The sequence below is a fragment of the Fragaria vesca genome, linkage group LG3, assembly GCF_000184155.1.
Source record: "Fragaria vesca subsp. vesca linkage group LG3, FraVesHawaii_1.0, whole genome shotgun sequence".
Classification (NCBI taxonomy): domain Eukaryota; kingdom Viridiplantae; phylum Streptophyta; class Magnoliopsida; order Rosales; family Rosaceae; genus Fragaria; species Fragaria vesca.
The window spans coordinates 14858897-14873225 of NC_020493.1; the positions used below are offsets into that span (position 1 = coordinate 14858897).

The following is a 14329-nucleotide window of genomic DNA, read 5'->3' on the forward strand; positions in this document are numbered from 1 at the left end:
TCGAGCTAGACGTACATGATCAGTACGTAGTGACAAATTTCCAATTCGTAATACTATTTGCTATGTAGTACAAATGTTTCCTCATCCCGACAGATCTGTTTTGTGACATATGCATGAAAACTTCAGTCATCAACAAAAATTGACTGCGAGGTGCTAATTGTGAAAGGTCCAGAGTTATACTACATTTGCAACAACCTTGACTGGATCGAGCAGGAACCAAATTAAAATTGCCACTAATATTGGCTTAGGTAATTTTGTGGAATAACCTAGCTTATCAACCAATTCATGAAGAAATCTTATCCTACTAGAACACTCAAGAGGGACGACAAGATCACAATGCAAGCCAATATCTATGAACTATCCACCGGTTAATTAATTAAGATGATCCAAGTATGAAGTATCACGGGACAATAGCGGAACTTGATTTAGATTCTCGAAAGACCCAATATATACAAAAACCTTGAACTTAATACTAATAAGTACATAATTAAACAATAATTATGAGAAAGTTTCAAATCGCCGGAGGGATCGCGACCCTCTCCCGCCCCTTAAAGGATCTGCCACTGCCATGGGACTTGCATCGATCTCCTTCCTTGACTGAAAACCCACATTGTCATTTCTCACCACCAACTTTGATACAACTTAATTATACCAGCAGCCCAGCAGGCCTATGATCGATCGTATGATTCGTATCTCATAGTAAAAATCAAAGAGTGTAACTTCGTTAATTAGTGAAAACTCGAAGATGCTCTCCTTGCTCGATCTGTGGCTCCTTGTTATATAATCGTCCTTGGCCAAATTACCAGCTACACCCAGCAAGTATGGATTTTCTGGTACTGGTACAGTTATAAACAGAAAGAGTGATCACCATTTTCGCCGCCCTATCCACACTGTGATCCTCCATCGCAAACCACGATTTCATCCCTTATTTTGGTAAATCCAACCTGATCGAACAACGCATATAAGCCAGCCACTAACACTACGTCCAAGAAAAAGGGAAATAAATTAAAGTCATCACCAAACAGTAGCTTGGTGCTAAGCGTCGCGTATAAGTGCCGACGACGTTCCTTGCAAGCCTCCATACTATCTTGCTTGATGAGAATACATGATCTAACAAACTGGCCTCCATCATGTACGTGTTCCCTCATAGACGTACAATAGCAAAGTTGGTTTGATACAAGTTTCACACTTATCTCTCTGTTCACGTCCAAAATTGGGGTCACTATTGAAGTACTCAAGTTGGGGTAACATCGATGTGGGTGTACGTCGACCAAAAACCTTACGATGCCTAAAACAATAGAAATGATTATAGACTCGCAGGCACTTCTTAAGTGCATTCTCAAGGACCTCATAGCTAGAATCACAGAGCATCTTTAATTAGCATATGTCATGTTTAATCATGTACTCCTTAGTTGAGTCAGGGACTTCGTAGGTGTTATATCAATGACCTCTTGTCAAAAAACACAACTTAACGATCACTTGGGTCACATTATTTAACGCTTCTTTAACGAACTTTACTAAGTCATTTGATTTGTTATATTGAATATAATCTCTTTGGTCAGTTGCAGTGGCCTAGCTGAACATCATGATTTTTAAAAATATGTATCAGTACAAGGAGCCAAAAACAGAATGAGAAAAGTAAAAATCTTGAATGATGCATACATATATTTCCACTCATAGCTTGCTTCTTGGTTCATAGGCCTTCCATTTTGGGCCAGGAATTCACTAATAAGTGGTAATAATAAGTGTGTAACCCTTTTCAGGTCGATCCTCAGTGGTATCAACTGTTCGAGTCTTTTTGTTACATGAAGACCGAGGAGGCACAAATCATAGGGCAGTTGACATGTCGGCATCAAATATCATCAACCAAACATGGTTTCAACTCTCACCAAACATATACAGCTTCAGAGTTCGGACAGAAAATTGACAATAAAAGCAAGTCGAGGCCATTTACGTAATTTCCAGCATTCCTTCAACACCATGGTTGTTGGGTCTTGCTCACCTCCACCTCAAACCTCCCCACCTCCTCTCAAACTGCAATTTCACACGTACAAAACAAACACAGATAGAGACCCAAAATCTCAAGAGACCAAACCTTTTATGATCTCACCATCTCTATAACTTGAAGTAGCCAAAGCTTCATTTGGGTGTTCTTTATTCTTTGTGGAAGTGGGTTTTTGGATCTGGGACTTGGGTCAACGATTGTGTTGACTTGGGATTAGTGATGGGTCTTGTTCTGAATTGAAGCTAGGATTGGAGTTAAGAGATGAGCACAATGTCTTGGAAGCTCAGAGGAGTGGAGCCACCTTCAAGAAACGCAGTGTCAAGAAGATGGACCATTTTGTTCTGCATTGCTTGTTTCTGTGCTGGGATGCTCTTCTCTGATAGGTAATTGTGCTTCTACCCAGATAAAGATTTAATCTTTATGTTGAATTTAAGTAAAAAAAAAAAAAAGATCTTTGGAATGGTGGGCTTTGAATTTGGTGAAGTGGGTTAGCTTGTTTTCTTTAATTAATTAAGGCCAAAGAATGGGAAATTTGGTTGCTTTTTGGGTATCTGTCATATGGCAAATTTGGCAAGCTTCAAGAATTTTGATGGGTGATGATGGAGTTATGAGGTTTGCTGGGTTTTTTTATTAAAGAATATTTGGTGTTTTTTGTGAATATTCTGTCAAAATCTTGTAGTGGTGAACTCGTGATTAATGATAATGTCGGTAGTAAATTTAGTAGTATTTTACTAACTAGGGAAATTTGTGTGATGGATTTTTCTTTTTTCTGTAGAATTGGCAATTGTACGTTGTACTTTACAATTATGAGAGTGAGATGATCTGAATTTCATATGATAGTTCCAACTATGGAAATTTTAAGCCTTCTTGTATATTACTATATTCATCCAGACATTATTATTCCAGCCTTGTACATGAGATTATGATTACATTTCTCTTAGTTCAGCAGTTACATGAATCATGGCTTTGTCTTACCTTTTTTCATTGATATCTCTTTTGTTTATCTGCCAATCTTCTGCAAAATGACATACATACCCATAAGAGTCATATTACTTGGAACTTTATCAGAAGTATACTGTGTTCTATGTTAGATTTCGTTCATTCCTTTCTTGTGTGATACTTATTAAATAATTTTTTGCTAACAGAATGTGGTCAGTGCCGGAAATTAAAGGCATATCAAGGACAACAAGGGTTGACGGTGACAATCTGAAGTTAGTATCTGGTTGTGATCCCTCAATTGTGAGTTCATTACCTTTTGTTATATGTTTATTTATCTTTCGTTTACCTTGACCTGTTAGTTTGTCAATAATTTTGACGTGCACATTTCATTTATTTTGTTTAGAAGGAAGTAGACGAGGAATCAACTAATGTCTACGGGGAAGTTTCAAAGACTCATCATGCTATACAGTATGCCAATTCCTGACCTTATCTTAATCTTACTGATGTTGTCACAATGTCATATCTTATGAATCTCACAAAAATGCAGAACACTGGATAAAACAATTTCAAATTTGGAGATGGAATTAGCAGCTGCAAAGGCTGCTCAGGAATCTATACTTAACGGGTCTCCAGTTGCAGGAGATTTAAAATTCTCTGAGTCTACCAAGAAAAGAAAATATTTGATGGTTGTAGGAATCAATACTGCTTTTAGCAGTAGAAAGCGTAGAGATTCAGTTCGTGCTACTTGGATGCCTCAAGGTTTGTTGATTGGTGACCTATTTTCTTGTGTACATCTAAGATTTGAAAGTTCCTGATATTTTCTTTAAATGAATAGGCGATAAAAGAAAGAAGCTTGAGGAAGAAAAGGGAATTGTAGTTCGCTTTGTAATAGGTCACAGGTGCGTATTTGTTGGTTACACTTTTCCATTTGACTTATCATCTAGGCTTAACCTTCTAAAGACTGAGTGGAGGTGTTAGTCTTTAACAAGAAGATCATGGTGTTCAGTTCTTGCTATATTGATCTTTGTCACCAACTGTAAACCTTTAGGGAAAAAAAAAAAAAACTATAAAGCAGGAACTGATTGTTGTTTCTTGTATTGCTCTTTCCATTTTTAGTGCCACATCAGGTGGTATCCTTGATAGAGCTGTTGAGGCTGAGGACAGAAGACATGGTGACATTATGCGGCTGGTAGATCTTCTATCTTTTCATATAGTCCAGTTGAAAATTCTGACAGAAGAACATTACAAATAGTGGGAGGTTATAAAAAATGCTAACCGTAATTTGCCTTCTATTTTGTGTGTGTGCAGGACCATGTGGAGGGTTACCTTGAATTATCAGCAAAGACCAAGACATTCTTTGCTACTGCTGTTTCTTCATGGGATGCAGAATTCTATGTCAAGGTTGATGATGATGTACATGTTAATATAGGTAAAATTTAACTTTTGTAGGTATAGAATTATTAGACAGCTATCACTTGAAAAAATTGAGTTTTAGAATATTCATTGAAACTTAAAATAATGTGTGACTGGTACCATAAAGTTACCTATCTATTTATCCATTACATACCCTCTGAGTTTTTTCATACCGAGTAATGAATGAGGTGAAACAGTTGTGGCAAATATGAGACTTGTTTATGGAATTGCTAGTGTTCACATCGTGACAGGCATTCTGATCTTGCTGCAGCCAAGTCTGTAGTTGTGTTTGTTATCTTTCTCCCCGTTCCTTGATTTTCATTGGTTCACATCATATCTCAGGAACACTTGGAACAACTTTAGGTAGGCATCGGTTAAAGCCCAGGGTGTACATTGGATGCATGAAATCCGGTCCCGTTCTTGCTCAAAAGTGAGTTTCACCACTCATAAATTATATTTCTTCATGCTCAACAATTTTGGCATTCTGCTCCTTACCTCAGTTGTTCATCAATAGGGGAGTGAGGTATCATGAGCCTGAGTACTGGAAGTTTGGTGAGGAGGGGAATAAGTATTTTCGTCATGCCACTGGCCAGCTCTATGCTATCTCAAGAGACTTGGCTACTTACATATCCATCAACCAGTAAGTTTCTTATATCTATACAGTGGTAACTTTCCACTCAAAGTAGATTAAATCTTACTGAAATATCTCTTATGGTATTATCCAGGCACGTTCTACACAAGTACGTCAATGAGGATGTTTCTCTGGGTTCATGGCTTCTTGGATTGGATGTGGAGCATATTGATGACCGAAGATTATGTTGCGGAACACCGCCTGGTAAACCCATATGCATTATCTGTTTTTTGCATTTATTTGTGTCATATTCTTGTGATTACTTTGACTCTTATAGCATACAGGGTAAATTGGTGGATTACTAGAGGTGACTCTTCATACTTCAGATAATGACAGTGCATTGTTTCACTATGTGCCACTCATCTGGCAATGTGGATAGTTTAGTGTTTATAAACCATTGGCTTACATGTTATATAAAGTGTAGGGCACCATAGGCTACCCATGTATCAATCTATCATCATTTTACATTGTTAGTATCCCAGTTCATTGAGATGCCAGATCAACTCCAACAGCCAGGAGTTCAGTAAGTGAGAAAGACACAATTACCTATATTGGTTTTTAACAAAAATAAATAAAAAATTAGAAATTTAAAAGTGACCAGTCTTGCTAAATCTAGGAAGAATGTACACTATTAAATTAATTGAAAGAGTGATGTTTGGTGGTTGGGCTTAGAGCGGAGGCATAATGCTGTTTAGTGGACCACTAGCCTTCCATATGCCTGTCCTTGAGCGGATGACCTGTGATAACACCCAAATGTGTGCTAGTAGCTCTGATATCTAGGATTCTGTTTGGGTTGATTACATTCTTTCAATTTCCCACTTATTATCTTACTGTTTACCAGTTTCTGCAACACTGACTCATGGTTTGAAATTTAGCACAAGCTCTTGAGACTTTTTGTGACATGTAGATTATCATGTGTATAAGTCATGAAGGTGAGGTTGAAAACACGTGTGAAATAAACTGGAGAAAACCAGCACCTGTTTTATGGTGCTGTACACTTCTCATGTTATTTGGTGGGGTGGGTGAGTTGTGCCTAGGCTTGCTTTGGTGCAAGCTTAAGAAGTTATTCATGTCTAGAATTACAAATAAGCCCTCAGAAAAAAAAAAACATATGGTGTTTCAAAGTTCAAAAAAGCAATTAATATCAGCATGCCCAAAATGTAGAATTAGAAGTTTAATGATGATATCTGTTATCACAGATTGTGAATGGAAGGCTCAGGCAGGCAATGTCTGTGTTGCTTCATTCGATTGGAGTTGCAGCGGAATTTGCAAGTCTGTTGAGAGGATCAAAGAGGTCCATCGACGCTGTGGAGAAGGCGAGAATGCTTTGTGGAGTGCAGTTTTTTAACTGATCCAAGTTGCAGACTTTTCTTCCTAACTCAGGAGGAAAAGATCATGTAGATGGTTTTTTTGGTCTTGTATTGTAAAGTTCCTCGTACGGAAATATCTGTAAAATGAGATGCATAGTGAGCTGGGATTCTACTCCATTTTAGATGAGGAGAGAGACCCAAAGTTTAAAAGAGGGAAGAGAAGTTGTAGTAGTAATAGCAATCATTCTTTGAAGTGCTTCCGGGGCCATTAGTAATTAGTCCTCCATGGCTAATGAAGCTCCATAATAAGTGCCAGTCTTTGTGCTAGCTGGTGCTGCCTTTTCTTAATAAATTAGTGCATTGTTAGTTGTACTCTTAGTGGTTTTAATTCCTTTTTCCGTTTAGATTGTAAAAGAATTAATACTAAGCTGTATTCTACTACTTTCTGGCGATCTCTTTGCTTAACAATGAAGCTTCACTTAACAAGAGCATTTGTGGCGAGTTGAATAAATTGATTCATGGGATGATGAACTTGACCGATTTATATTTTGCTTAACAACTAATTGGTGGATTACATGATTCATATATAGCTCTGTTATGTGCTTAATTGTATATGCTGCACCATCCACTATTTATGTTGCAGGTAGCTACCTGGCCACTGTGAAATGACTTTGAGTAGGTGAACCAAGAACATATAGTGATATAGTGATTCATCCAAAAGAAATATAAAAAGAAGAATAAAGATGTTGGGTTAAGAAGATAATGATCATAAAAATAATGGATCATATGTCTTGATTTTGCTTCAGTCCTTCAAGCTGAAGCTTGGGGTTTGAAAGCTGCTCTTGGTTGATATGCATTTAGATGTATTCTGGTTGGAGCCATTCAACATTTCTTCGTTATAGATTGAAAGTGGCTCACAAATTTTAATCCAGATGATGAAAGGGGCATTTTCAAGTTCTATGAAAAATTGCAACACTAGTACTTGACATTCAGCACAAGTTATTGCTGATACAATCAATGGCATACAGTAGAGTGTGTGTGTGTCTATATATATATATATATATTATTTTTTTTTTTATTTTTTTTTTTATCTGAAGTACAGTATAGACAGTTGAAAGTGGTAACCAATATTGTTCATGGTTGAATAATTTTGCAAAAGGTTTGTAAAACTTAAGAAAATACTCGAGGTGAATTTGTAGTTAACGATGAACCCTTAAACCATAGACTAGATAAGTACCTTACAAGGTAAGGTGGGAGGGAGATCATTGTATATGTACCAAACCAATGTCGGGTATGCCTTGACTGCCTTCAATATTATCATGCAGGTTTCTGCTTTGGTTTGAAACTGTGAGCAGCGTGCTTACTGCTTAGTATGTCACTATGAGGTCAAGTTGACCCAAGTCGTTTTTCTTTTTAGAAGGTGGATTTCTATTTTCTAAGAAGCAGGTTATGCCATTTGTTCTGTATAATGATTATTCCTGCAGTACTGGGGAAAAAGCAAATTCCACTATCTTTCCCTCTCCCCACTAACGAGTCTGCACGTAATCACAAGTCTATACTGCTCTCATCATAGTATTATGACTTATCAGGTTACCATTTCAGTCTCACCAACATTGATGTCCATGTCTCGAGCTCAGATTATGATATAAATACCACAGTTCTACCTTCATGAACTGAAACTGAGAGTTGTTCTTAGTTCTTACATTACTGGCTTCCAGAAATGAGAGGAAACTCAGATGACAATGCCCCAAATATCCCTCTTCTGAAGCTCATAGATTGCTCCCTTAGGGTTTCTGTGATTCCTCTTAGTATTGCAACTATATGGTTGACTGTGACCAACCACCAGGACAACACTAGCTATGGGAAGCTGCACTTCAGCAATTTCATGGGCCTCAAGTAAGAACTGCAGTCACCTCCATAATTGAGTCCTAGATAAACTTAATCTGTCTCCAAAGTCCATATTTAATTAATGTTTCTGTTTTTGGCTGTTACTATCTAAAATGTCTTAATTTCAGGTACATGGTTTGGATCAGCGCCATTTCTGCTGTATATGCTTGTGTTGCTGCTGTGTCCTCATGGATCAAATGCTTAGTCTCTAAAGCTTGGCTTTTCTTTGTCTCTGACCAGGTTAATCAGTTATCTTTTTTTTGGGTTTTTTTTCCTTTGGCCCCTTCAATTGTCTTTTCTTATTCTTCTCTCTCTCTCCATGTAGACCTATATATAGGATGTGGTTGGATGCAAGTTAAGTCTAGAGAAATTAAGAATATTAGCTAGACATGCATCACGAAGAACTACTTTAGCTCTCGACATTTGGTAATAGTTCCCTTTATTGAACATTTGAACTACTTTAGCTCTCAACAGCTCTCAACATTTGGTAATAGCTCCCTTTATTGAACATTTGAGCCATTAAATTAAATTCATACAGGATCTGAGCATTACAAGATGACCATAACTGTGAAATCGAGTTTAGTTTCAAAATTTCCTATTTGTTTATGAAAGCTTAACAATGTTCTGACTAAGTTTCTAATCACTAGCTCCCTTTATTGAACATTTGAGCCATTAAATTAAATTCATACAGGATCTGAGCATTACAAGATGACCATAACTGTGAAATCGAGTTTAGTTTCAAAATTTCCTATTTGTTTATGAAAGCTTAACAATGTTCTGACTAAGTTTCTAATCACTAAGCATATGATGCCAAATTTGTTGCTCATTTTGTGTCCTAATTGTCTTTTTATTTGAATTTTGGTGTAGATAGTGACCTACTTAATGGTCACATCTGTGGCTGCAGTGATGGAGATGGTGTTTCTGGCTTATAAAGGTGACAAGGCAGTCTCATGGAGTGAAGCTTGTGCTTCATATGGGAAATTCTGCAGCAGAATGAAATTGGCCTTGGTTCTCCATTCTCTTGCCCTTTTTAGCTTCCTTGTTTTAGCTGTGATTTCTGCTTATAGGGTCTTCAGCATGTGTGAGGCACCTTCTGTTTCTCACAAAGAGGTGGAGTTAGAAGAGAACACTACTTAGATGGTTTCTAGAATAGAGGTTTTGTTCCCTTTAGAAGAGATCATTTCATTGGTTATATTCTAGAGGTTCTGTTCTATGGAGTTATGTAAGGGGTAAACTTAATTGTTCTGTTATACGTACAAATACCTAAAGCATCTTCAATCGAGATGTCAAAAATTCAAAATTTGACATGTGACAAGAGAAGTAACATTTGCTAATTTGGCTAATCTCATCTTCAATAGATATGTCGAATTTGAACATGTATATACAGTAAACAATCATTTAAACTTTTAAACTTGTCATTAAGTAAAAAAAAACTTATGAAAAATTTGGTGGAGTAAAAAAAATTGACATTGCCTCCCCTCGTTGTAATTTATACGTGTCAAATTTGACATTGCCTATTTGATTGCAGGTTATTGACAATGTCAAATTAGAGTTGTTGGGTTGAGGTGTCCAAAATGGATATTCGGATGGAGTATTTTTTTTTTTTTTTTTTTTAAAAACTTTTTATTAAATAACTCACACACCCTACATACTTTTTATTATATTCGGATGGAGATTCTCTTATGAGGTTTAAGGTGTAAATAATTGCGAAGAGCTTTGCACATTAGCGTCGTGGTTACAGTGATGTTTTATTGATATATCATGAAAATCATATCATATGTACCGATGTACGAGAGTTATAAAATATTTCGCACATAATTGACAAAAATAGAATTGCAGAGAAGTTCATTGAGTGAAAATTAGAGCTCAACTGGATCCAACTGACAATTGAATTTTACACCCATACCGGCAGGCTACATAGAATTGTACCAATCTCGAGTGTGACGATAAGAATTCGGCACTAACATGAAGACAAACCATTTCACCCTCTCAAGTACCTAGTCCAATAATAGCCTAACCATGTCTGCGTGAGCATTTGATGCATTTACCGGCCACATCTTAATCATTGTTCAGAAAAAGTTTGGAGCAGTAATATGTTAAGAATAACTATTGAACCATTTTATATCTTAACAGCGACAAACGTGGCTCGTGAATCATTCTCGTACCGATATTATCTCAACTTAATCATCTTAAGGCGTTCGGTTTTAATCATAAAAAACCTCGGTACAATTGGGTATAATCCACCCACTTATGAATTATATTTTATTTGTCACTTTTCTAATTTGAGATCTATTTCTCTCCAAGACGCCCTCTCACGTGTAACTTGACTCAAGGTCTACACGTGATGAAATGGGACGGAACAAACCAATAGACACTTGGCGACAATCAATCGGAACTTTCCAATGACAAGATAAGAAGCTGGGACCGGACGAGAGAATAGAATACCGGACCCAAATCGAGTCCATGAGAATTGGAGAAGTAATTGGAAAAAGACCCGCTCTGATAACATGTTAAACAGCAACAAATGTGACCCGTAAATCATCTTCGTATCGATATTGTCTCAACTTAATCATGTTGTGTTAAGGCGGTAAGTAAACTTGAGTCGCTCGTCTTCCACAGTCTCTGAATGCAGAAGCATGTCACAGACCCACACTCTCTGAATGGACGAACGACAATCCTCTTGTATACGACGCTGTCTTCTTTCACTTTGGTCCGCTGTCTCCAATTTCACAAGGTAAAGCAGTAAAAACAGAAGCAAAAGCAACAAAGTAAAAAAGTGAAACTTTAGTGGGTAGGGTGAAAAAAGTAGTTGTCTAGTCAGTGGGGCGAGTCTGTTCCTTTCTTCCTTATTATCTCATCTATCAGTTTCCCCATTTCAAGCGTGTTGCCCCTTTCTTTCTCTCTCTTCTCGATTCCATCTTGCATCCCTTTCTTCCTTCCTCTGCTCTCTGTTTGGTAAGAAATATATATAAAAGATCTTTTCTTTTCCTTATTTAATTTCTCTTGCCTTGGTTCTCAATCAAAAACCCCTAATTTGGTTCTTCTTCTTGTTTTGTTTTTGTGTGTGATCTGAACCCAGAAGGGCTTTATTTTTCTTCTCAAAACAGTCAAAGAGGCTTCTGATCATCGATGGCCAAAAGCTCCTTCAAGCTAGAGCACCCTCTCGGTTCGTTTTTTTGCTCTCTTTACACGCGTACAGTTGATATGCTTGTGATTGTGGTAGATCTAGAGTGACCCTTGATTTTGTTGTGTGTGTGTTCGTTGATTCAAGATGGGTCTCTTGCAAATTTCATGATATCTGGGCATGTTTTGAAAAGAAGGAAGAATTATTGAATTAAAGTTTCAATCTTTTGAAGTTTGAATATTTTTTTATTCTGTTATGGATTTATGTGAAGTTTTGTTTTTTCCCAAGTTCTATACTTTTTGTTCATGTCAGTGAGTTATATGATCTGGTTTGATTTTTCTTTATATGATCTGGGTTGGTATTCTGAGAATTAGTTGACTAGAGTTTTCGAGCTAGATGAAGGTCACTTTGATTATGTTGTTGGACTGTTGTAGGATTTTCTATTGGATTTTAATTATGATTTTATATTTGTATGACTTCCTTTTTTTCAGAATGTATTATAAAGTTGTAAATATTAGTAAGTTAATTTTGAGCAATGAATGGTTACCAAACCCTGCGAATGTACTTACGGCATGTCATAGATATCTAGTTTGAAACTGTAGGAATGTTCCATGAAAATCGACAGTTCTATCATTCGTCTTCTACATATTCCCTTACATGTTTAACCACCTACTACACTATGCATTCTATAAAAACAATAAGACTATATTTCTGGTTCTTCCCAGTATATCAGAGCTTGATACTCATTCTTACATTCTTTTCATTGTTTTTGGATATTCTCTAGAGAGGAGGCAGGCAGAAGCTGCTCGTATCAGGGAGAAGTATCCTGACCGAATTCCGGTATGAATATCATTAGTCAGAGGAGCAGTTAGGAGCTAAGATAATTCATACCTATGCACAATGTGATTATTAAATTGAACTTCTCAAATTGTTAATACAAAAATTAGATAAGCAAAGCATGTTTGAACCTTTGGTCGAGTTGTGCATATCCCGGAGGGCTGGCCACACCAAGGGTCATAAGTTTTCCATGCAAAACTTGTGTAGTTTTGATTGCACTTTCTATACCCTTTATCTATATGTTGTCTGACATATATGGATATGCTTATCATCTGTCTTCTCTGCTGTTGTAAATAGGTTATTGTGGAGAAGGCTGAAAGGAGTGACATACCAGACATTGACAAGAAGAAGTTAGTATTTACCTGTATTTATATTACATATTTGCTTATTTTTACTTAACATTTCTTGTTAAACACAAAGCCAACTTATTTGGTCAGATCACGACTTAACACTGAGTTGCCTGCACTTGATAGGATTTCTTTTCCTTTTTTGTTGTGCCACGAGTCTTCTTTGCTGTAGAGTTCAACCAATATATGCATATCTTATTTAGAATTTCAACCGCATGTATTTTCTATGCCCAGTGATCATGATATGCCAACTCTTGATTTCTTGATATGCTTTATCCGGAATTTTTCCATAATTTTCAACTCATCATTGCTGTGAATGTGATATGCGGAAGAAATTGAAATTACGAACAGGTGGTACTTAATTTGGAGCTGAAATATAAGTTTCTAACAAATTGACTTTCCAACAGTAGATCATTTGATTCTTTTTAATGTTTTGCGATGGAAACAGGTATCTGGTTCCTGCTGATCTGACTGTTGGGCAGTTCGTTTATGTGGTCCGGAAAAGGATAAAGCTTAGTGCTGAGAAGGCCATCTTTATATTTGTCAAGAACATTTTGCCACCTACTGGTATGAATTATAGTCCAACTCAATTCTGAATTTCCAGTTCTCCTATCTTTTTACTTTTAACATGGTTTTGGCTTTTGGCTGTCGCAGCTGCCATGATGTCAGCGATCTATGAGGAAAACAAAGACGAGGATGGTTTCCTTTATATGACATACAGTGGAGAAAATACATTTGGATCTGTTTGAGTGCAGCCAAGTCTGTAAATATAACATTAATAAGTATGAAACATGTATATTCTTTTGACTTCTGCTCCTGCAACCCAAATGTGAGGTTGCTTTTCTTATAATGCCTACTGTTAACTATTGGATCTATGTCTTTATGCCTCTATTAAGAAAATTAAGAAAATATTGCATGGTTATTCCTTGTAAGAGTGCAGATGATTAAATTATGTGCTGTGTTGGCTGGTCTATTACTATTGATTTCTGCATTTGGTATTAGCATGGGATACTTGGTGTTCAATATTCTTTTTTCCCTTGTTTTTGATCTAATTCGATGTGTTCTTATGTTTGTACGGAGAATGTGAGTTGGTATGGATCCAAAATAGATAGATTAGGAATAAATAAAAAAAAAGGGTTGGAGGTGCTGGTAGAGTGATCAATGATATTTGAAGGCTTGAAGCGGCTTTGGTGTTTGTATCATGAATTTTTTGTCCAATTGTATTGCTCTCTAACAGCTTTAATTTGTATATCTTTGCATTTTTAGAGTTATTTTACTCATTTGTTTTTGAGTTTCACATTGTTCAAGAATTCATCAAAAATTCAAAACAGAGAACTGGTGTGACTGCTTGATATCTTGTTCATGAACTGCCTCTTGTCTTGTTTATTTTGACTAAGGACTAAAATATCGAACTTCAAGGAAATATCGATGGTTCAAAAATTAGAAATTTCAACAGAAAAATTGTATATATACTGAGAATGTGGAAATTAATGCTAGTTGTGGTTTTCAGATTAGTAATGTGATACGATATATTATATAAGTTGCATGTGATGAATCATATGAAGTGGTAGCACAGGTGGCTTAGTCCATTTTGTGGTATCTCTACTACCAGGGATCGAATCCCCATGCTAATTAGCTCTGGGGACGCCAAGATATATCATCAGTCCATCACCTTTTAAAAACGAAACTATCGGTGATAACTTCGCCAGCACAGTTTAGGGGATAGAAAAACTGATGCTGGAATCTCTATTTTTGGCAACGGAGTGGTACTTTTGTTTCACTGTTATAAAGTCACTCTTTTATTTTCTATAAATGATCGAGAAAACTCAAGCATCT

General features: G+C 36.6%; 3 protein-coding genes across 4 annotated transcripts; all 3 read left to right on the plus strand.

Moving 5' to 3' along the window:
• The first annotated feature begins 1979 nt into the window (after nt 1–1979).
• Nucleotides 1980–6837, plus strand: LOC101315217 (probable beta-1,3-galactosyltransferase 2-like). The gene is made up of 11 exons (XM_004294356.1): nt 1980–2388; nt 3151–3244; nt 3348–3412; nt 3492–3703; nt 3780–3843; nt 4061–4133; nt 4253–4373; nt 4700–4787; nt 4872–4997; nt 5083–5192; nt 6188–6837. The coding sequence occupies exons 1-11, from the start codon at nt 2267–2269 to the stop codon at nt 6334–6336; spliced, it is 1224 nt and encodes a 407-aa protein (XP_004294404.1). The 5' UTR covers nt 1980–2266; the 3' UTR covers nt 6337–6837.
• Nucleotides 6838–7908: 1071 nt separating this feature from the next.
• Nucleotides 7909–9459, plus strand: LOC101298979 (CASP-like protein RCOM_1302390-like). Its single transcript, XM_004294386.1, has 3 exons — nt 7909–8194; nt 8314–8425; nt 9053–9459. Exons 1-3 carry the CDS (start codon nt 8019–8021, stop codon nt 9320–9322), a joined length of 558 nt encoding a protein of 185 aa, XP_004294434.1. The 5' UTR covers nt 7909–8018; the 3' UTR covers nt 9323–9459.
• Nucleotides 9460–11026: 1567 nt separating this feature from the next.
• On the plus strand, nt 11027–13444 carry LOC101299844 (autophagy-related protein 8C-like). Of its 2 annotated transcripts, none has more exons than XM_004294388.1 (6): nt 11027–11140; nt 11265–11351; nt 12094–12149; nt 12444–12496; nt 12942–13060; nt 13148–13444. In XM_004294388.1, exons 2-6 carry the CDS (start codon nt 11315–11317, stop codon nt 13240–13242), a joined length of 360 nt encoding a protein of 119 aa, XP_004294436.1. In that variant the 5' UTR covers nt 11027–11140; nt 11265–11314; the 3' UTR covers nt 13243–13444. The 2 variants fall into 2 exon arrangements, with proteins under 2 accessions (XP_004294436.1, XP_004294437.1); XM_004294389.1 differs by having other exon boundaries at nt 11081–11140; nt 11293–11351.
• The last annotated feature ends 885 nt before the right edge of the window (nt 13445–14329 follow it).